The sequence below is a fragment of the Gymnogyps californianus genome, chromosome 14, assembly GCF_018139145.2.
Source record: "Gymnogyps californianus isolate 813 chromosome 14, ASM1813914v2, whole genome shotgun sequence".
Classification (NCBI taxonomy): Eukaryota; Metazoa; Chordata; class Aves; order Accipitriformes; family Cathartidae; genus Gymnogyps; species Gymnogyps californianus.
Window position 1 is genome coordinate 15148755 of NC_059484.1, and position 18215 is coordinate 15166969.

Sequence of the window (18215 nt, forward strand, 5' to 3'; positions counted from 1 at the left end):
GGCTTGTGCCGGGGTGGGGATGCGGGTGCCGGGGACAGCCAGGGCTCAAGGCAGCTGGTTTTGTGTCCTCCTGGAGATGTTTGTGGCTCAGGGAGAGCATCCTCTGCACCATGAAAGTGTCAGAAAGGTCCCTGGGTGCCACTGCAGCCAGATGGCAGCAGGGTCCCTCAGGTCTCTCCCCAGGCAGGAGGGCGCTGATCCTGCAGGGCCCCTGACTCTCCTCCTGCCTCCCTACATCCCGAGGGCTGCACGGAGACACAGGAGCAGGGACAGAGTACGGCAGCCCAGCCTGCGCACCGGGAGAGGTCTCGGTGCAGCCACAAGCCTCCCTGCCCCAGTGCTCTTGCCAAGAGCTGTCCCCTCTGGGGATACTCTGCTGCCTCAGAGCAAGCCTTGTAGCTGGGATTTCACAGGCAGGGATCAGCGGGTCCCAGCGATTCCCAGGCATGGAACCAAAAAGGAGCCAGGTGACTGCAGAGCTCATCCGCTCGCTGTCACCTCCAGCCCTCCTGAGTGCTGGGGACGGCCCCGGCAGAGGTGCTGCAGCGGTGGGACAAGCCAGCCGAGCCCGGCATGCCGGCTGAGCGGGCTGGTGGCAGCTGCTTGGTGTTAGATGGGTGTTTCGGGGTGCTTTGCCGAGGCACCCCAGGAGTCAGGTGTAGCAGGTGGGCAGGGAGGAGATGGGGGCTGCTGGCCCAGCCAGGTGCCGAGGGAGAGGGCTGTGGCCAGGGTTGGTATCTGCATTTGTCGTGGGGGGATCGTGCTGACACATTTAGCACTTGTGGGCAGCGTGCGGCAGGGCTGGAGGAGTCCAACAGCTGGGGGGATCCGGTGTCAGGCCCCGCACCAGGAGACGCGGCGGACACAAAGCATCAAAGGGCAGGAAATTCAAAAGCATCTCTCGTAGTGCTGCCCGTCCCACGCACAGCCCAGGGGCTTGCCAGTCCCCCCTGCCCGGCAGCACGGCAGGGCCAGCCGGTGATGGAGTCCCGCATGGGGCTGAGCCCCACCGATCCCACCCTGCTCCGGGGGTGCAGGGGGAGCGGGGTGGCTTGCGCAGCCCGGGGGCTGGGGCAGTGCCGGCAGCGGTAGGTGGGCACTGGGGAAGGCGTCTGCTTTTCATCATTGTCAAAATGTGGGCTGCAGCTGTCGGGCCGGCGGGCCGGCAGCACATGATCCCGGCAGCATGGGGCTAAAATTAGAGGGCGGCAGGCGGGCAGCCCATTCCACCGCGCTGTGCCGTGCTCGGTTGCCAGCACCCCCGGGCCGGAGCCCGCCTGCCGCCGGACAGCCCCGCCGGCCCCCTCTGAGCTGCCCCGAGGACTCGGCGTGACATTAGGAGACGGGTCATGCCCCTGGCCGAGAGCTGCTGGGGCAGGACGGGACGGTGCCGGCGAGGTCACCCCTGAGCTCGTGGGGATTGCAGCAGCGGTTGCTGGAGAGAGGACAAAACCCACTGGCCGGTCCCGCGGGGTCTTGCCGCTCTGCCACCCGGCACCATGCTGCTGATCCTCGGCCTCCTGGTCTTGGTGCCCTGTCTGGCTCTCTTAACCTCCTTCCTCCTCTCTCCAGGAGGCAAAAGCGGTGGCAACAAGAAGAATGACGGCGTGAAGGTAAGCCCCCTCCCTGCTGCCCTCTCCTGCCTGCCCCTCCGCTGCTGGGGTGGCGGTGGGGGTCTCTGTGCCCTGCCGGCGGTCCCTGCAGCACCCTGCGCTTTAAAGGGCAGCTGTTGGCCTGGCTGTCCCGGTGTGTCCCTGTGCCACCAGCCTGGCTCCTGCCAGGACAGGCAGTGCACAGGAGGCTTTGCAGGGCAGCGAGCGAGGGGAGCGGGCTGGTGCTGGAAGGGTGCGTGGGGGGAATTCGCTGCTGTTTCGTTGCCTGCAAAATGCGCTCGCTCCTTGCAGCCCCCAGCGAGGGGGAGAGGCTGGACCAGGAGAGGGGACAGGGGACAGGGGGAGGCAGCTTTGCAGCCCGGAGCCACGGTTTCAGCCTGGCAGCAGCCGTCCGCCGAGATGGGCGGCTGCATCTCCCACTTGCCCCAGCACGCGTCCCACTGCGGCTGGTGGGGCTGGGCTTGTCCCCCAGCTCCTGTCCCATCCCATCCCCAAGGCCTGGTGTGCTGCTGGGTGGCACACGGGTGCCTTTAACCCTCTCAGCAGCACTGCTGGCCCCCCGCGCCCTGTGCAGACAGAGCAAACGAACTTGGTGATGCTTGACGGAGCAAATGGCTTAGTGATGCTCTAAAAACAAGCCAGTGCTTGGAGGACCTTGTTTTTTGGGCTGCGGAGCCCTCAGGTTCACCTGCCTCTCTGAGGTGGGGCCACAGCTCTTCTCCAGGACAAGGTGGCTCCCGGAGGCAACAAAATCCTGCTGCCGAGCAGCTTCTTCTGATGATACAGAGATGTGGTGGTTAACAGTGGCTAGCGAGCTCTGTCAAACTGCTCCTGCAGGAAGGAAAGGCCCATGTGAGGGTCTTTCTCTCCTTACCGTGTTCCCTTCATGAATACAAGCGATCACTCAGCAGGGGAGAGCTGGTGTGATCACATCCCCCATCGCAGGGCAAGGTGCAAGGTGTCAGGCAGAGCTTTGGGAGCCCGACTGCAGCATGGCCGCTCTTCTTCCTCTGGCCCTTTCATAGGCACCCAGGTGTTGGGCTCTGAGGGGCACAGGGTTTTGGAAGAGCAGAGCCCTCAGCTGGCTTCTTCCCTCCTCAGTCCAAATGGTCAGTGGAGCCACAGGTCTGGGGATGGCTTGTCTTTCTCCCACTCCTTCCAGACCCAGTGGCTGGGACAGGCCAAGCCTGCAAGGTTTGAGCCCGTGCACAACCCTCCAAATCTGGGCTCAGCTCCACAAAAGACCGTTCTGGCCGTGCAGCGTTATTCTGCAACATGAAGCTGATGGCCTGCATTGCTATGAGTGGACGTTGCTTTGAGCCATGGTGTCACGTGTATGTCACGTGGCTTCCAGGACAGGATTGCTAGTTTTGGACAACAGTGCTGGCACAGAGGGGACAGGTCCCACGGGAGTCACAGCAACTCATCTGCGAGCCACTGCTGGCCTGTCCTCTGCTGCTCTGAGGTCCCAGCTGCTTCTGGGAGTCACCTGAGAAGTGACACCACAGGTAGAGCTGACTTTGTAGGACTTGCTGGAGCACAAGTGAGGGCAATCAGATGCGTTTTTAAGCTGTAAAAGGAGAGATTGGAGGATGGAGAGGCTTCATCAGGCACAGTCCTGAATCTAATTTTCCAGCAGAAAGGGACGGCCTTGAATTTCATCTCTAGCATCGCAGGGATGGTGTGGTGGTAGAAGACCACTTGCCAGCCCAACTTGCTAACGATGCTCCCTCTTGGTCTTCAAAGTAGCTTTGAGGATGGATGTTGTCCTGGGAAGAGGGGCACTTGCTGTCGTAGCAAAATAGCTAGTTTGGGTAAACAGCCTTCTGGCCCGTCACTGAAACTCAGCAAGGAGAGTCTGGTTTCAGAGCGGGATCAGAGAGACTGGTTTGTATCCCCAGTCCTCAGCCCCTCGCTGGTGAGAGGGGAGCAGTGAGTGAGGCTTCATCCTGAGTGCAGTCTACCAGCCAACACTCAGCTCAAGAGCATGTACAAGATCTGGAGAATGAGTTTGCTTTCCTATCACCCCCTTTCCAACAAGTGGAGGTAAGACAGCCTGGCTAGATGGCCAGGAAGGTAGACGAGGAGAAGACAAAGTAGAGGAAGGCTCATTCCCAACAGGTTGCTTGTGTTGGCCACTTTCAGCGTTACCATTCCCACCTCTCACTCACCTGCTCAGCCTAGGGGGACTTGCAGCGTAACCCCCTCACAGGCGCAAAAGGACGCTGAGTGCTCTGGACAAAGCTTTAATGGCCACCGTGGGCAGGTGGTAGGTGCCAGGGCATTGCTGGGCAACATTCATCTCTTTCTGTCTTGCTGGAAAAGCGAGGCAGGAGCCTGGAAACCTGCCTTGGGTGGGTGGGAAGGTGGGAAGGGAACGGTCCTGCCTGCTGAGAGCAGGGCTGTAAGTCAGGCCACGTGGTGTGGTTCATTGTCGGAAGAGTTGGGTCCCCATTTGGAGAAACCTGCTGGACTGACTGTCCCCATGAGAGCAGGCAGGTCCCAGGCAGCCACCCCTGCCGTTCCTGCCCAAAGCTACGCAGGTGGGCAGCAGATAGCTGGTGCTGCCCTCCAGCCTGCCCGCACAGCCCTCCAGCACTGGGATGGTGCTAGCCCAGGCTCAGAGGGCTCAAAACTCACCCTCCCAAGGAGGTTCCTCCCCTACTAAAAGCATTCATGGGACCAAAAATCCCCCTCGAGCCCTGCTCTGGGGTCTGTGGGAGGTCTTCTGGTCCCAGCAGCTATGATACCTTCACTGCCCTGTGTAGTGTCACATCTCGTCACATTGTAAACTAATGAAATCACTGCCCCATGTCGCATCCTGTCCCGTCCTAAATTAATGACCCACTGCCCCGTGTTGCATCCTGTTACTGTATGTCCAGACTCGACGCGGTCACTGCTTTGTGTTGCATTCTGTTGCGTCTGAAATTTCTGCAGTTTACTGCCCCGTCTCATGTCCTTGGGTAGCAGAAGCTGTCAGCCCTTCCTGCAGACAGCCCGACTCTGGCGGCTCCGTTTCCCATGAGGTTCCTTCTGAAATACCGCAGCTCACTCTGCCCTTTAGGACATCTGTTGTTTCGGTGAAGGAGGGGCGAGGATTAACGTAGGACCTAGCGAGGGAGGGGAGAGCTACACCGGCAGAGGGGGAAACTCAGTGACGATGCTGGTGGGAGCCAGTTAGGATGTGAAAGGAGCAATGAGGGGGAATGGATATCAGCAGTTTTTGTACTGCAGCCCACCCATGCTCCCTAACGGGTCGCTCCATGGACTTTTCCAAGAGATTTGCACTGTGTGTGCTGCTTTTCCCTCTGCAGGGCAGGCAGAGCCGGTGCCTCGTTAAATACGCTGGTAAAACACTGTGTTATTTGGCAGTGCAGCTTCTGATTCCTGCACACTGGTGTTCCCAGTCGCTCGCTGTGATTCATCCTCTGGGAGCTGGAGGTGGAGAAAGGGCATGAGGCCGGTGTGCACATCCCCCATTCTCCTGGCTAGATTAAAGATGGAGATGGGGAGCAGAGCACAGCAAGGAAGGAGAGTCCAGAAGTAGTTTGGGATTGCAAGCAGAAACGTGGCTATGGGGTCATCCAACCCAAAAGCCTTAAAGCCTAGTGGTAGTTGTCAAGGATGGAAATAAATATGTGCATGCATAAGGTCTTCTCTTTGGAGGAGACTTGTCCTGATTTAAAGCACTGGAGCTGCGCTCAGGACAGCTTCCCACACAGCGTGCCTGCCTTGCAGGGTCAAGTAGCAATAGCCATGCTGGCTTTAAACCAGCCAGCTTAGTAGTGGTCTAGGTCCAAAGCTAATTGAGCATCTCCACACTAGTCAGCAGCATGGGCAGATGCACCCAGAACAGCTCCAGAGTCTGTAAACATCAGTACGGCATTCACACCGGGCACAGGGCTGTACAGATGGTGGAGCTGCCTTAGCTTTTCAGTGTCCCACTCCTGTTCCTGTGAGCTTGCTGGCCTGGTCACAAAGCCACCAGAGTGGTCATTGGCTCCTAGAGGACTCCCTTTTGGACTAGCCAGGTCCTTGGGATGAGCAACACCAGAGATTGTGGCAGGTCAGGAGAGAAAGGTGCCAGCAGGAAGGTGGGGAGGGAGCTGGCATGGCACCACCAGCACCACAGCCAGCGGCATGTCCCTACAGGAGCACCAGGTTGCCCCCCAGCGCCTTTCGTTTGCCCCTCCACGAGGACCACGAAGGGTGGCTCAGGAGCTGCTGCCTCTCACGTGCTGCTCTCTGCCTTTCTCACTCTGTGTCTCTTCCTGTTCCATCTCTTCTCCTTGTTTTTCCAGAAAAGAAAGTCCAGTTCCAGCGTTCAGTTAATGGTGAGTGTCCTTCGTCTTCCTCAATGCCGATATTGCTGGGCCTCTCCACATGTTCCAGCTTCCCCCGTTTTTGGAAGTTACCTCGGGGTAGGGAAGAAGGGACACCGGGGTTGGAGGGAACATCCTCAAAGCCGTATCACCCACAAACCCCATTAACAGGGTTGGTGCAGGCACTTGCTGGCCACCAGCTGGTGGGAAGCCAGCCCTGGTTCTTGCTGATGGGTTCTCATGCCGTTTCTCCCAGTTCTCCTGACTCAGGTCTGCAGGCTGCATCGGTCCAAGGAGCCTTGGAGAAACACCTTCCATGCCTCTGCGGGGACTGTATGGTCATGGGACACCTTGCCAACCTACATCGGGGTATTATGGGTAATACATAAGCAAGGCTCTGCTGGGAAGAGCTAGCAGAGCCATTGCTCTAGCTCCGCTAGCAGAGTCGCCTTGATGGGGCTCCTGCAGAGAAATGGGGGGTCAGTACCCCCCTCCACCCCAAATCTGTGTAGTGCTCAGCTGTTTCTTGAAAGAGCTGTGTCTCAGCCTTCGGTGGTCCATGTGGGTCTTGGAAGCACTCTGTTTTATTGTACATTTCTCTCCCTACTCTGCGGTCAGTGTGGTCTCTCTCACTCCTGCACAGTCCCCTCTTTCTCATCCCAGCTCCTCCTCGCTGTTAATTTGTACATCTCTCTCTTTATCGTACAGTCAACATGGTGTCTTCCACCCCTGCACAGCCCCTCTCCCTGCCCCTCCAGCAACGCTCCTAGGAACCCACCAAACCCCCCCGGACCTGCCCCTGTCTCTGTCCCCACAGGTGTCGGGTAGGAAAGGCAGCGCCGTTCCTACGAGACCCTCCACAGCCCAGCTCTTGTGCCCTTGGCTACAAGGGGTGGAGGTCAGGGAGGGCTCTGCCAGCGCTGCCCTAGAGCTGTGGTTGAGGACGGGTTGGACCTGCTGGCGTTTTCCTTGGTTTCTGTCCGTTGGCACAGTCGAGCGCTGTGGGGTCGGACTCGGGGGGCTGTCGAACACACGAGCTCTGTCTGGGGTGGGGCGAAGACCCCTCTCACCGTCCTGTCTCTCCTTTCTGTTCTTTGCTCAGGAATCATCGGAGAGCACCAACACCACCATCGAGGATGAAGACACCAAAGGTACTGGCAGGGGCACCCAGGGAGGTGGGCAGGCTGTTTCGGAGGGGTGCCCTGGGGTCATTAGTCTGGCCACCCCTAATGAGATATTGGCTGCGGTGAAACCCACCACCATTGAGCTGCCTTGGGGCCCTTCAGAAGTTGTGTTAACTCCTTAGGTGGTTTCACTGCTGGGTTGCTGCCACAAGCAGCTGGGGCATTGCTGGCGAGGCGGGGGGGGGGGGGGGGCTCCCAAAACCAGGGATGTTCCCTGAAAGCAGGTGTGGAAATGGCAGAAATCTGCAGGGATAGCAGCCCGGCTGCCTGCTCCTCCAAAATAAATGGCCCTTTGGGAAAAGCCTCCAGGGGAAATCCCTGCCTCCCTCCCGCCCGCCTGCCAGAGCCAGCTTTCTAAGAATAACTCAGGGAATAATTTATTGGTGCTAATTTGTAAAGTCTCTCGATGGAGCGGTCTCAGCACAAAGCAAGATGGACTTTGGCCTGACGTGAGACTTAATGGGACACTTGTCCTCCTGGGGAAGGGCTCCCTGAGAGCCGACACAGAGGCAGGCAGTGCTCGGGAAGTGATGGGGGTCCCTCTCCTCCTTTCTGAACGACTCTCAGGAATGTGCTCCCTCTCCTTTCATTAGCCACAACACACAAAAAAAATTAAGCCAAGCATGACACCGATTTGCATTTGAAGCAGAGCCTTGTTAATAAGCCCAGGGTTACCTCTGACAGCTCCTCCTGCATCCCGGGGAGCCAAACCCGCTCTCGCAGCCCAGTCCCTTCCCAGATGAGCCGGCAGTGCCCAGGGTGCCCAGCAGCAGACACACGGTGCCGTGCCCTTCGCGGGGTCCCTCCTTGTGTCTTCTGGGGTGGCTGTCCATGTCACCCACCTGTCCTCCTCCCAGCTGAGACTCTCTCCTCCCATCTCAGAGGGAGGTGAGAGCATCCTTGGTCCAGCTTGCTCTGGCTGGCCCCTGCTGTGAGTTTACGGGCTAGAAGGTCCCAGCTTGGCACGGCTTTGCAGCCAAGACGAGGCTGTGCCGACTTTTGGGCCGAGGGCGACTCACCACTTGGGGATTAACCCTTTTGCTCTTTAGGAAAATACAAGGGTTTTCAGTTTTGCCCTGACTTGGGAGGTCTTTCCTCTCTGGGGGTGAAGAGCCCTTCCACACATCTCTCTCCCAAGTCGCTCTCCTGCTTTTTCCCTCGACAGTTTCCAATGTCCCCCAACATCCTGCAGTCTGTTTCTAATGAGAAAAAGATGTCTCACCGATACTGCAACACCAGCACTTCTGGTTTGTTTTCTCCTTTTATTTTCTTTTTCTCTTTAAATCAACAGTACGGAAGCAAGAAATCATAAAAGTCACAGAGCAGCTGATCGAAGCAATAAGCAATGGCGACTTTGAGTCCTACACGTGAGTGTGCGCAGTGCGGGTTTGGGCCAGGGTGGGGGCTCAGCCTCCCGGAGCGGGTGCTCTCACTGTGACAATGCAGCCCGGGAGGTCTTACTGCTGCTCAGGGCAGGGTGACCAGGTTGACATGGTGGTGGGGCATGGAGACCATCCAAGAGAAGCAGGGGACATCAGTTTCCAAACCTGATGCTTCTCTCACACTAAACTGACCACATCTCTCTGGTCTCATTGTCATGGGTGAGCCTATTTTCTGGTTTGCAGAAAGATGAATAACTGTAAACGTGATTTGTGGTGGAAAAAGGAACATTGCATCCATGGTATCCATTACATCCAGATTGCCACAGGCTGCTTGGAAGTGTAACTGCTTTCTACTCGCTGAGCTGATGCTCTTCAGAGTACACTTCTTCGGTGTCCAAGGCCTATTTAATTAGCATGTCTGAGCAAGTGCAGGTCTTCATCCCTGCCTCAGAGAATTGCAGCAGGGATATTTTGATATAGAGCAGAGAATATGAGTTTTTCCCTGCTGTTTTTCTTTCTTACAAAGAAGGCGTCAGTGTTTAGGGTGGTTTAATTGGAGACGGTGACTGATGGAGAATTCACCCTGCCTCGTTGGGGTCCTGGCTGCAGTCAGTGGGCTGGAGGTGAGGTGGGGTGGGCTTCATGCAGAGTGCAGGGATGAGGTCAGATTTCTGCTTTAATTACTTGCTGGTGTAGAGGTCTCCTTGGTCTCAGGCTGACGGAGTCATCCCGAGCACGAGCTGTTTGGGTTTTGCAGGCTCTCATGCCAGAAGCAGTGAGATAACTGCTCCCTTTTCTGTCCCTGCCTCCCCAGGAAGATGTGTGACCCTGGGATGACTGCCTTCGAGCCCGAGGCTCTGGGCAACCTTGTGGAAGGCCTGGATTTCCACCGATTCTACTTTGAAAACCGTAAGCAGCCCCCTTGCCTCCCGAGGGACCCTTCCCACCTCCCATGGGCCCGGCTGTGTCTTGATCTCCATCAGCTTGCTGGAGAGAGGAGGGTAAGGGTGGCTTTGGGAGCATCTCTGGCTGATCTGGAAGATCCCAGCAGGAGGTGAATCAAGCCTGTTAGGTCAACTGGGGCCGGGCTGTACTCAGAGGAGTTGTTTGGTTAGCTACTTTCTAGGTGGACCCATCCTGAACCTACCTGTGTGGCATTTACTCAGCCCCTCCAAGCAGAGAGCCTAACCCAAGCATCTCCCCTTCCCGCATTGCTGCCGCCCTGGGCAAGAGCCACCCAAACTCCTTCCCCTGCCTAAAGCCACTTGTACTTGTCCCCTCTCCAGTGTGGTCCCGGAACAGCAAGCCCGTGCATACGACGATCCTGAACCCCCACATCCACCTGATGGGAGACGAGTCCGCCTGCATCGCCTACATCCGCATCACGCAGTACGTGGACGCGGGAGGGATCCCCCGCACTGCCCAGTCTGAGGAGACCCGCATCTGGCACCGCCGGGATGGCAAATGGCAAATCGTCCACTTCCACAGATCCGGCGCGCCCTCCGTCCTACCGCAGTAAGCCCTGTGAGGCTCCGGGGATGGGGCATGGCGGGCAGGGAGGGGACGGTGCGGGCTCCTTGTGCCGTCGAGGCTGCAAAGCGGGTGGGATCCTGCCCCGAGGATCCGCGGTGGGGAGGAGATGGCCGATCGCTGTGAGATGGCAATGGGGAGAGGGGATGGTCTGCCAAAGGGATGGTCGAAGCAAACTCCCTCTCTTCCCGGTTTGTGTTTTGCAGCTGAAGCGCGGTCCTGCCCGTGTCGGGTTTGTCACTGACTGACTACCAAGGGGAGACCTCCTCCGACATCTTCACCTACGGGACTTTGGCTGTTGGCTCTGCTGCTTGGTTCCCGCTGGAATAACCCCTCGCTGCTCACCGCACACATGCAACGGCCCCGCCGGCGCCGCGCAAGCATCCCATCGAAACCCCCCCCACCCCGCCGGGGCCATGGCGCTGGGCCCCCTTCCTGTGCATGAACCAAGAAAAGAGAAACCATGAACCTAAACCCGAGCATCTGGCCGGTGAGATGACGCGTGCTGGGGTAAAGGCCTCCCACCTTGGCTGCATGGCGTTGGTGGGACCCCCCACTACCTGGCACGTCTCCTGAATTGGGCTCGGACTCATCACCCGCCTCCATCCCCACCTCTGCTGGGAGGCCCCCGAGGAAGAGGAGGGCAGGGGGGCAGTTTTGAGCCGCTCTCTGCCGCACCCTCTCTGCGTGCTGGTGGATTTTGCTTTGCTGCTATCAAGGTCCCCATCTGCCGTTGTGGCTCCCGCCTGCTCCCGACCCAAGCTCCCGCTTCCTGGCAGCCTTGGCCAGGGAACCACGATTTAAACCCTTTGTAAAGTCCATATTCCACGCGCCCCCGGGCGAGGAGGGCAGCGTTCGGATGGGTGAGTAAAGGCTATCTGTTTATTTTCCCTTCCCAGGAGCGTAGGCTGGCTCTTTCCCAGGAAAGCGAGTAGGTTTGCGCCTTGGCTCTGGGCGGCTGCCGTGTGGAGGGGGATGCTCTCCCACCTTCCTCCCTTCTCCCTTTGGAGCAGGGACCGGCGAAGCTGGGAGAAGAGAGGAGGAGAAAGATGACTGCTTCCTGGCACCACATCGGCGCAGCCGGGACCAGGGCTCTCCCAGCCATGCCGTGGCGGTAGCATCACTCCTGCGCCCTCCTCCCCACCCGCCACCCAGCCTGAATCCTTTACCCCAGCACCCAGCCCCGCCAAGCACCCACCCCTGCCCCTCGCATGCAGCACCCGGCGCTCCCCCATGCCCGGCTCCCAGGCTAGGACGGGGACGGCTGAGCTGGCCACCAATTTGGGGTGCAAACCTCCATCGCCCACACGACTCCTTCCAGCGACGATGAGGAATGCAAGCTTTATAAAGTAACAAAACTCTGCAGAATCTGATTGTGCTTCGAAGAAAACAAACAAGCCTTTAGCTGTCTTCTACTTTGAGTGCATGCCTTTTTATAGGGAAAAGAAAATAACCTACTGTGTATTTCGTAACTTGATTTTGAGTATTTGCCGAAATGGATCTTTATGTAATAACTAGAAACATTCAACTGTTTAGGGCGGGGAGGGTGGGGGGGATTTTGGGGGGTTGCTGTTTTTCGTTGCGTTTACATTTGGAGAGGGGTTGCGCTGCCATGATGCTCCTACCAGGGGTCCCGCGGCTGCCAGCCCCCACCCCACGCCACGGTGGCTCGTCCCATCTCATCCCATCCCATCCCATCCCACAGCACCGGGCAGGTGAAGGCACCCACCTCCCCGGGGCACCCACCTCCAGGGGCACCCCCCTGCCCCGGGCGCCTTCCCACACCCCACGGGTCTTCCTGCAGGGCAAACCCAGGCGGTGGCTCTTGGGGAGCCACTGGGACATGACTTTCAGGACAGAAGACATGGCCGGGAAGGTGAATTTTGGTCTCACCTCTTTGCCGTCAGGTAGAGGTCCGAGGGTGGATATTTTTCCGGCAATTCTTCTGTTTCTTGTTCTCTTTTTTCCTGACTGGAACCTCTTTGCCCGTTGATGTGAGACTCCTGCAGCGCTGCTGCCCTGGGGGACTTTCTGGCTGCACTCTCTTCATCTGCATGGCGTTTAACTTTCTAGACGGTGCGTGTGTTGAAAAACAAAGAAATGAACAAAAAACCGCTTGTTTTGGACATAAAAAAAAGGAAAAAAAAAAAAGAAAAAAAAAAGGAAATGTTTTCTCCATGTAAATTCTGAGCGTGTATTTTGCCTTTTCTGTGGTTTTGAATGCTTTGCTCTCTGTTGAGGCAGGGACGGCTGCCGTGCGAAACGCAGCCACATCCTTGCAGACTGCAAAAATATTTTCCCACTGGATGGAGGGAAAGAAATCCAAACTGCTGGGGTATGAGCAGGCACCGAGAGGTGTTTCGGTGTGTCCCGCTGTGCCGGTGGTGCAATGGTTCTTGGTGGTGTGTGTAGGAGATGCCTTTTTGGGGGCAAATCACACAGGTGCTCCACGGGTGCAAATGTGCGTCCCCATGCCCTTGGTGGACCTGTGCTGTTTGACCATGGAGCTGCGCTGGCTTGCAAGAGATGGCCCCAAAGCAGGGAAATCCATGCAGGGAGAGGATTAGCTTTTAGGGTAGAGTTTGGGTGTTTTTACAGATCCGTTTTTCTTCCTGTAGTCATGTAGTGCTGAAGTTTTTTTCATTTTTAAAGGAAGGACTCAGCTCTTTCGCAGTTCTCTCTCTCCCTCTCCAGAGCTGGCTCTGAAGCCAGCCATGGTGAGTGTCTCATCCACCTCCTGATGCCCAGGCTCTCCGGGTGGCAGGAGCATTTTTGGGGATCGGTATGAGATGGGTGAGGAAGGAGGAGGTCACGGCAGGGCTCTGCATGGGGGCTGTAGGGCAGACGCCATTTCAGCCTGGTTTTGGAGCTGCTGATAGCTGTAGACCCCGAGTGGGCTGTGAGGGTGAAGCTGCTCCAGCAGCCGCTACTGGAGAAAGGACTGGGACAGGGGGTGTGGTGGGGTTTGCTGGGGATGACGGATGAGATGCTGGGGTAGATACAATCTCCTTTCAGTGAGAGCCCACTTTGGGCAGGCACTGCTAGGGAGGAACATCTTGGTTTCCAGGAGGGCTTTGAGGTGTCTTCTTGGAGGTGGTTTCTCCTCCTTGAGGTTTCATCTCTCCAGGGACAGGTTCCTCTGGAGGCAGCTGGATGTCCTTGCAACACCTAAAATGCTCCCGATCCTTTCCAAGGGAAACAGAGTCTGGGATTTCAACTCCTTCTAGTCTTCCAGTCAAGCTGAAGCCTGACCAAGGAAGACCCAACTTCCCAACCTGCCCACGCTGGCAGCATTAAGCACCTGCACTTTAGGGGTCTGTTCTGCCCGGTTTCTCTTCCCCACCTCACCCTGCTTCTCCAGAGCTGCTTCCTGTATCCCCAGAACATCTCTGAGCAAGCACTGATATACCACCACCCTTTCTTTCAGTAGCCATGGTGAACAGCTTCTGTCTCTGTCTTCCTTCACATTTCCTGATTTCTCCTAAACTTGCAGGAAAACTAAAAAAATAATCAACTGCCACCGTCCTTCTTTGGCTCGCAGAGCCGGGGATGCTGCCATTACGTCTGTACTTTTAAGCTGTTGGCACTGTCCCTGCCACATGCTAACTGGCATCACCCCAACAATCCCACCGTGGTTCTAGGGATGACAAGGTCCAGGGCATGTTCCCAATAAGCAATATGGACAAGGCCACCTTGTTGGGATGGATTTTACCACCACGGACTTCCTATCCCCATCGGCCTCAAGGCTGGAGATCAGGCTGTGGCACATTTCATTTCCTGGTACAGACAGAGCCCGACTCACCTGGTCGCCTGGCCGTCTGGGTCAAACCAAACTCAGAAGTCCTCCAAACGGATCATCTCTTCCACCTCTCACAGACCACAGGGGATATCCGAGTGGAAGCACTTGCTGTGGTGGTCTCAGGCTCCCAGCTCCATGGGTGGGCTTGGGAGTCACCTGTTTTCCCTTCCTGGCTGCCAGGGTCCAGCTGTAACATCATCATTTCTCAGGTCTTGCTGCTGCGTCCACTCTGGAAGAAGAAGAGGCCACTCCTGGGCCTCTGCTCTTTGCTGGAGGAGCAGGCGCTCCGCTCCTTACCCCAGCCAGGCACAGCTGGGAGAGCTGTCTTTCCCCGCCACCCCAAATAAATGCCCCTTCCACCAGGCACCGAACCCCATCTGACCCCAAACCTGCCTCCCCTCCCTTTGCCCTCCACAAATTGATGCCCCCATGGAGCCCCAGAGGTTGGAGCTGCAGCAGCAGCCATCTGCTCCTGCTTTGAGCTCACCATCTGCTCTGCAGCCCATGGCAGGATCGCTGGGGAGGACCAGCAAACAGCAGTGCCGTGTCTGAGAGGGCAGCCGCACAGCCCCATGGACCAAGAGGTGTCTGTCAGCAGAAGATCCCATAACCATCTCCTCTGATCATCCCAGGAGCCGGGCTAACCCTTCTTCCCCACCGCAGGACACGTCTCATGGTGTACACCACTCTCTTGATGCAACAACCATCCTCCTGCTAGCAGGGTAGAGACCTCGCCGTTACCCATTTCCAAAAGTGCAGGTCCCAGCCCATCCGTACCAGACAGGGAAACCCAGACGTGAACAGGCTGTGGGAACATCAGAGGAGGGGCTGGTGGCCCCTCTGCCATCCGTCCCCCAAAGGCCACCCACCGGCTCTCTGCCCCTCGGCTGAATGTCCTTCCCGCCTGCAGATCGACAGGGAGTGGGAGAGGGGGTGGTGGAGGGGACTGTATCGAGTGGCTCCTTCCTTCTTTGGGTTGTTGTCCCTTTTTTCTAACTGTTGCACAATTTTAGGGCTTTTGTAACATTTTTTGGACAAGCAGGGAAAATATGTTAACAGTGGTTTAAGAAAAAAAAGAGATATCTCTCTTATATACTATATATATAAAAAAATATATATACTTACAGGAAATCTCTATGGAAATATTTATTTAAGATGATTTCAAAAAATATGTTATAATTAAGAGTATACCAAGCTTTGTCACGTAACAAAAAATCAGGCCCCGGAGAGGGGTAGCTGCCTGTCCCCTCGTGTCTGTCAGTCCGTACGGTTGCAGCTGAAGCCTTTCTCTTATCTTTTTGTAAGTGCACTCGGACTGCTGAGCAGTGTGACCGTGTTGGATTCAGCGGGAGCTTGAGGTGGGGGGAGGGACTGATTTTGTTGCCTTTTCCTTTGTTTTTTTGGAACCTGTGGCTGTGAACAGAATGATCACTGCTCAAATCGGATGCTCTATTTGGGGAGGGTGGCAGGGGGACCGGGAGCGGGGTGGGTGCGGGAGGGAGAGCAAGTGTCAGTTTTATTCTTGGTGTTCAAGTGCAATAAATAGCTACCAACTTCTGAGCATGGAAACGGATGATTCTCCGTCACTGCAGTGACTCAGACCGTCTGCCACCGCCTTGTCCCTCCGTCACCGCGCTCCTGTCCTCGAAAGCATCACGGCTGGGATCAAGCCTTGGGCGGGGGCAGCAGGCAGCCGGTGCTTTCCTCCTGCCTGCGGGATGCTGGTACCCTGGGCACTGCCTGCCCCTGGCCACCATCATCATCGGGGCTTCGGGAGAGCCTGGGGCTTGATGTCACCCCCAGACCTGGCTCACCCTTTCCCCAGGGAGAGGAGTCTGGGTGCTGCAGGTGCCTGGGAGACCCCATGAGCTGCCCGGGGCTGGCTGGGAGGTGGGGGCCGAGCTGTCACCCTTGCCCACTGAGCAGCAAGAAGAGTTTTGGGGGAGCTGATGCTGCAGGGTGCGGGGCACAGAAACCCCGAGTCGAGCCCAGGATGGGTTTGGGGGCCTCCCAGGGGCAGCTGCCGGGCTTCGCCCATGCAGGCAGGCTGGTATCCTGGGGGGGCTGGGGACGGGCTGCGACAGTCCCTGTCCCTGCCCCGCATACCCCAGCCCCAGCCGCGGTCCCGCTGCTCGCCGGGGGTGCCCCCGTTGGGACGCGGGAGCGGCCCCCCCCCCCCCCCCCGCCCTGCCATGTGCCGCGGTCCCAGCAGGTGTCAGCACCAGACCGCTCCTGCCGCCGCTGTCACCCCCTTCCCCAGCTCGGGACAGGCAGGGCGAGGGGCAAAGACCCAGGCACCCCCCGGGACTGCCCCTGTCCCCCGGCCACCCCTCCCTGCCCACCACCACCCGGCGGTGCCGAAGGGTCTTGCGAAAAGCCTGGGAGAAAGCCCTGGGCTCTCCGGGAGAGCAGCGGGACACGCTGGGAGACCAAAGCGGCAGGAGTGGAAGGGGGTGCCCATCTCCGGGGATGTGGGGAGGATGGCATCGGACCCCAGGCCATGTTGCAGTGTAGGATACGGATGCACCGCCGGTCCCGGGAGCAGGGCGTGCTGCCACGAGCGAGTCCCACGCCTCTCTGTCCACAGCCACACACGGCCCAGGGGACATGTTCTGTGGCTGTGCCACTGCCCTGGCACCTTTTGCCCTTGGTTTGCCCTCGCCGCTGTCGGCTTTGCTCCCCACCACATCCCCGGCGTAGTCTCTGCTCTGTCCTTCCCGTTGCTCTGCAACACAACACTGATTGATGGCAGCTGCCAAGGGAGAGCCCAGAGGATCCCGGGATTACAGGGGGGATTTGGGGAATGTGGCAGGGCCCCATGCAGGTAGGAAAAGGTCACAGACATGCAGAGACCGCACCAGCTTGGTCAGCCCAAGGCACCTCCATCTCCGTGCCGTGGGAAGGCGTCAGGCTCTCCTGGTTGCTCTGGCACATTGTGGCCGGCAGCGACATCATGAAACACCCGAGTCCGTCACCCACTCCATCACACCATGCAGACCCCCGTGTGTGCCCCTCCCAGGGCCAGCCCAGGCTCCCTGGCCAGCACCCACAGTGATGGCTGGGCAACACCGTGACCTCCCGAGGCCTCCTGCTCGGTAAATAGTGTCAAGGTTAGAGCGAGGGATTCATTGGGGCCATAAATGTTTATGGCAGGCCCTCCCCGCTCCCCAGCCGCCACAGCCTGAACTTTCCATCAGCGACACTTTTATGGCCGGCCTCTAATGATTAACCCGGGGGCTAGCGGCTGAAGGTGCTTTGCAGCGCGGTCGTGCTGCCAGAGCCCCACGCGCCCGGAGAAGCTGGGGCTGGGGGACCCTCATCATCCCTGCGGGCTGCAGCCATGGTGGGGTATGGTGAGGAGGACATGGAAAGCCATCAGTGGTCCTGCAGGGAAAAGGAAAGGCAGAGCTGGCTGGGGAGGGAGCTCAGCATCCCCAAGCATGGGGAGGTGGGGAGGCAGGAGGAGAAGGTGTTGGAGCTGGCCCTACGCTCTCAGAGGGGTGAAGGCAATAATTAAATCTCCTCCACTGTAGGGAAGGCTTGTTAAGGAAAAACCACAGCCTTGTACCAGCATTCACCCTGGAGGCTCAGCCCACGGCACTGGACCTAGGGCTACGTGGCCCATAGGGTTAATAGCCCAGTGCACCGGGGCCACATGCATAATCCAGATATAAACCCTATTTTTTCTGTTTGTCTTGGGTTTTTGGCTTTTACCTGACCAGGACAGAGATTTGCAGGACAAAGCCCAGGGGGGCTGTGCCCCCCCATCCTTGGAAGCCCCTCTAGATGTGCCCTTCTTGCATGCTGAAGACCCCCGAAATAACCCACGTAGAGGCTGTGTCACACACTGCTTTTTAATGGCAAGCCGACGGTACATGGGAGAAGGCGCACACGACACCGGGGTGATGGGGACTGGCAGCGTCGGGTCCAAACAGCCCCGTCCAGGAGCAAACTGGCACCCCCCAGGCCAGCAGCGTTGGCAGGAGATGGGGTCTCTGGGACGTGGGCCCCGGGCTGAGCTACCCCAAAATCACACGCGGGCACTGAAACTCAGCTCTTCACTTTCCCTGGGAAAAGCAGCACCCAGGGCTAGGGACAGCCCTCGGATCCCCCTTGGGGATGGAGACAGGTCCTCCTTTGGCACTGGGTCCAGCTGAGACCTGTCCCTGACCTCCTGCAGACATGGGGAACAGGTCACCCAGCCTCTTCCCTTCCTTCAGCTCGCCCCAGCCCTGCCAGGCACCACAGGGAAGAGCTGCCCTGACCCACAGAGGTCCCTGGGGGATCTACAAGCTTGGAAAGGCCCAAGCTGGTTTGTTTATAAAGCTTTTTTTTTTTTTTTCCCCTTCTAATTGTTTTTAACTGCTCATTTATTAGGTCAGATT

General features: G+C 57.8%; 1 protein-coding gene across 5 annotated transcripts in view; it reads left to right on the forward strand.

Moving 5' to 3' along the window:
• The window catches only part of CAMK2A (calcium/calmodulin dependent protein kinase II alpha), a 30929-nt gene extending 20909 nt beyond the window's left edge, over window positions 1–10020 (forward strand). The window contains exons 13-18 of one of the 5 annotated variants that reach the window (XM_050905512.1): window positions 1583–1613; window positions 5915–5947; window positions 7038–7086; window positions 8411–8486; window positions 9316–9410; window positions 9788–10020. In XM_050905512.1, the coding sequence (XP_050761469.1) occupies window positions 1583–1613; window positions 5915–5947; window positions 7038–7086; window positions 8411–8486; window positions 9316–9410; window positions 9788–10020 (517 nt within the window). Of the gene's footprint in view, window positions 1–1572; window positions 1614–5914; window positions 5948–7037; window positions 7087–8410; window positions 8487–9315; window positions 9411–9787 lie in introns of all 5 variants that reach the window. The other 4 variants (XM_050905511.1, XM_050905514.1, XM_050905513.1 and 1 more) reach the window with 4 other exon arrangements.
• Window positions 10021–18215: the final 8195 nt, after the last annotated feature.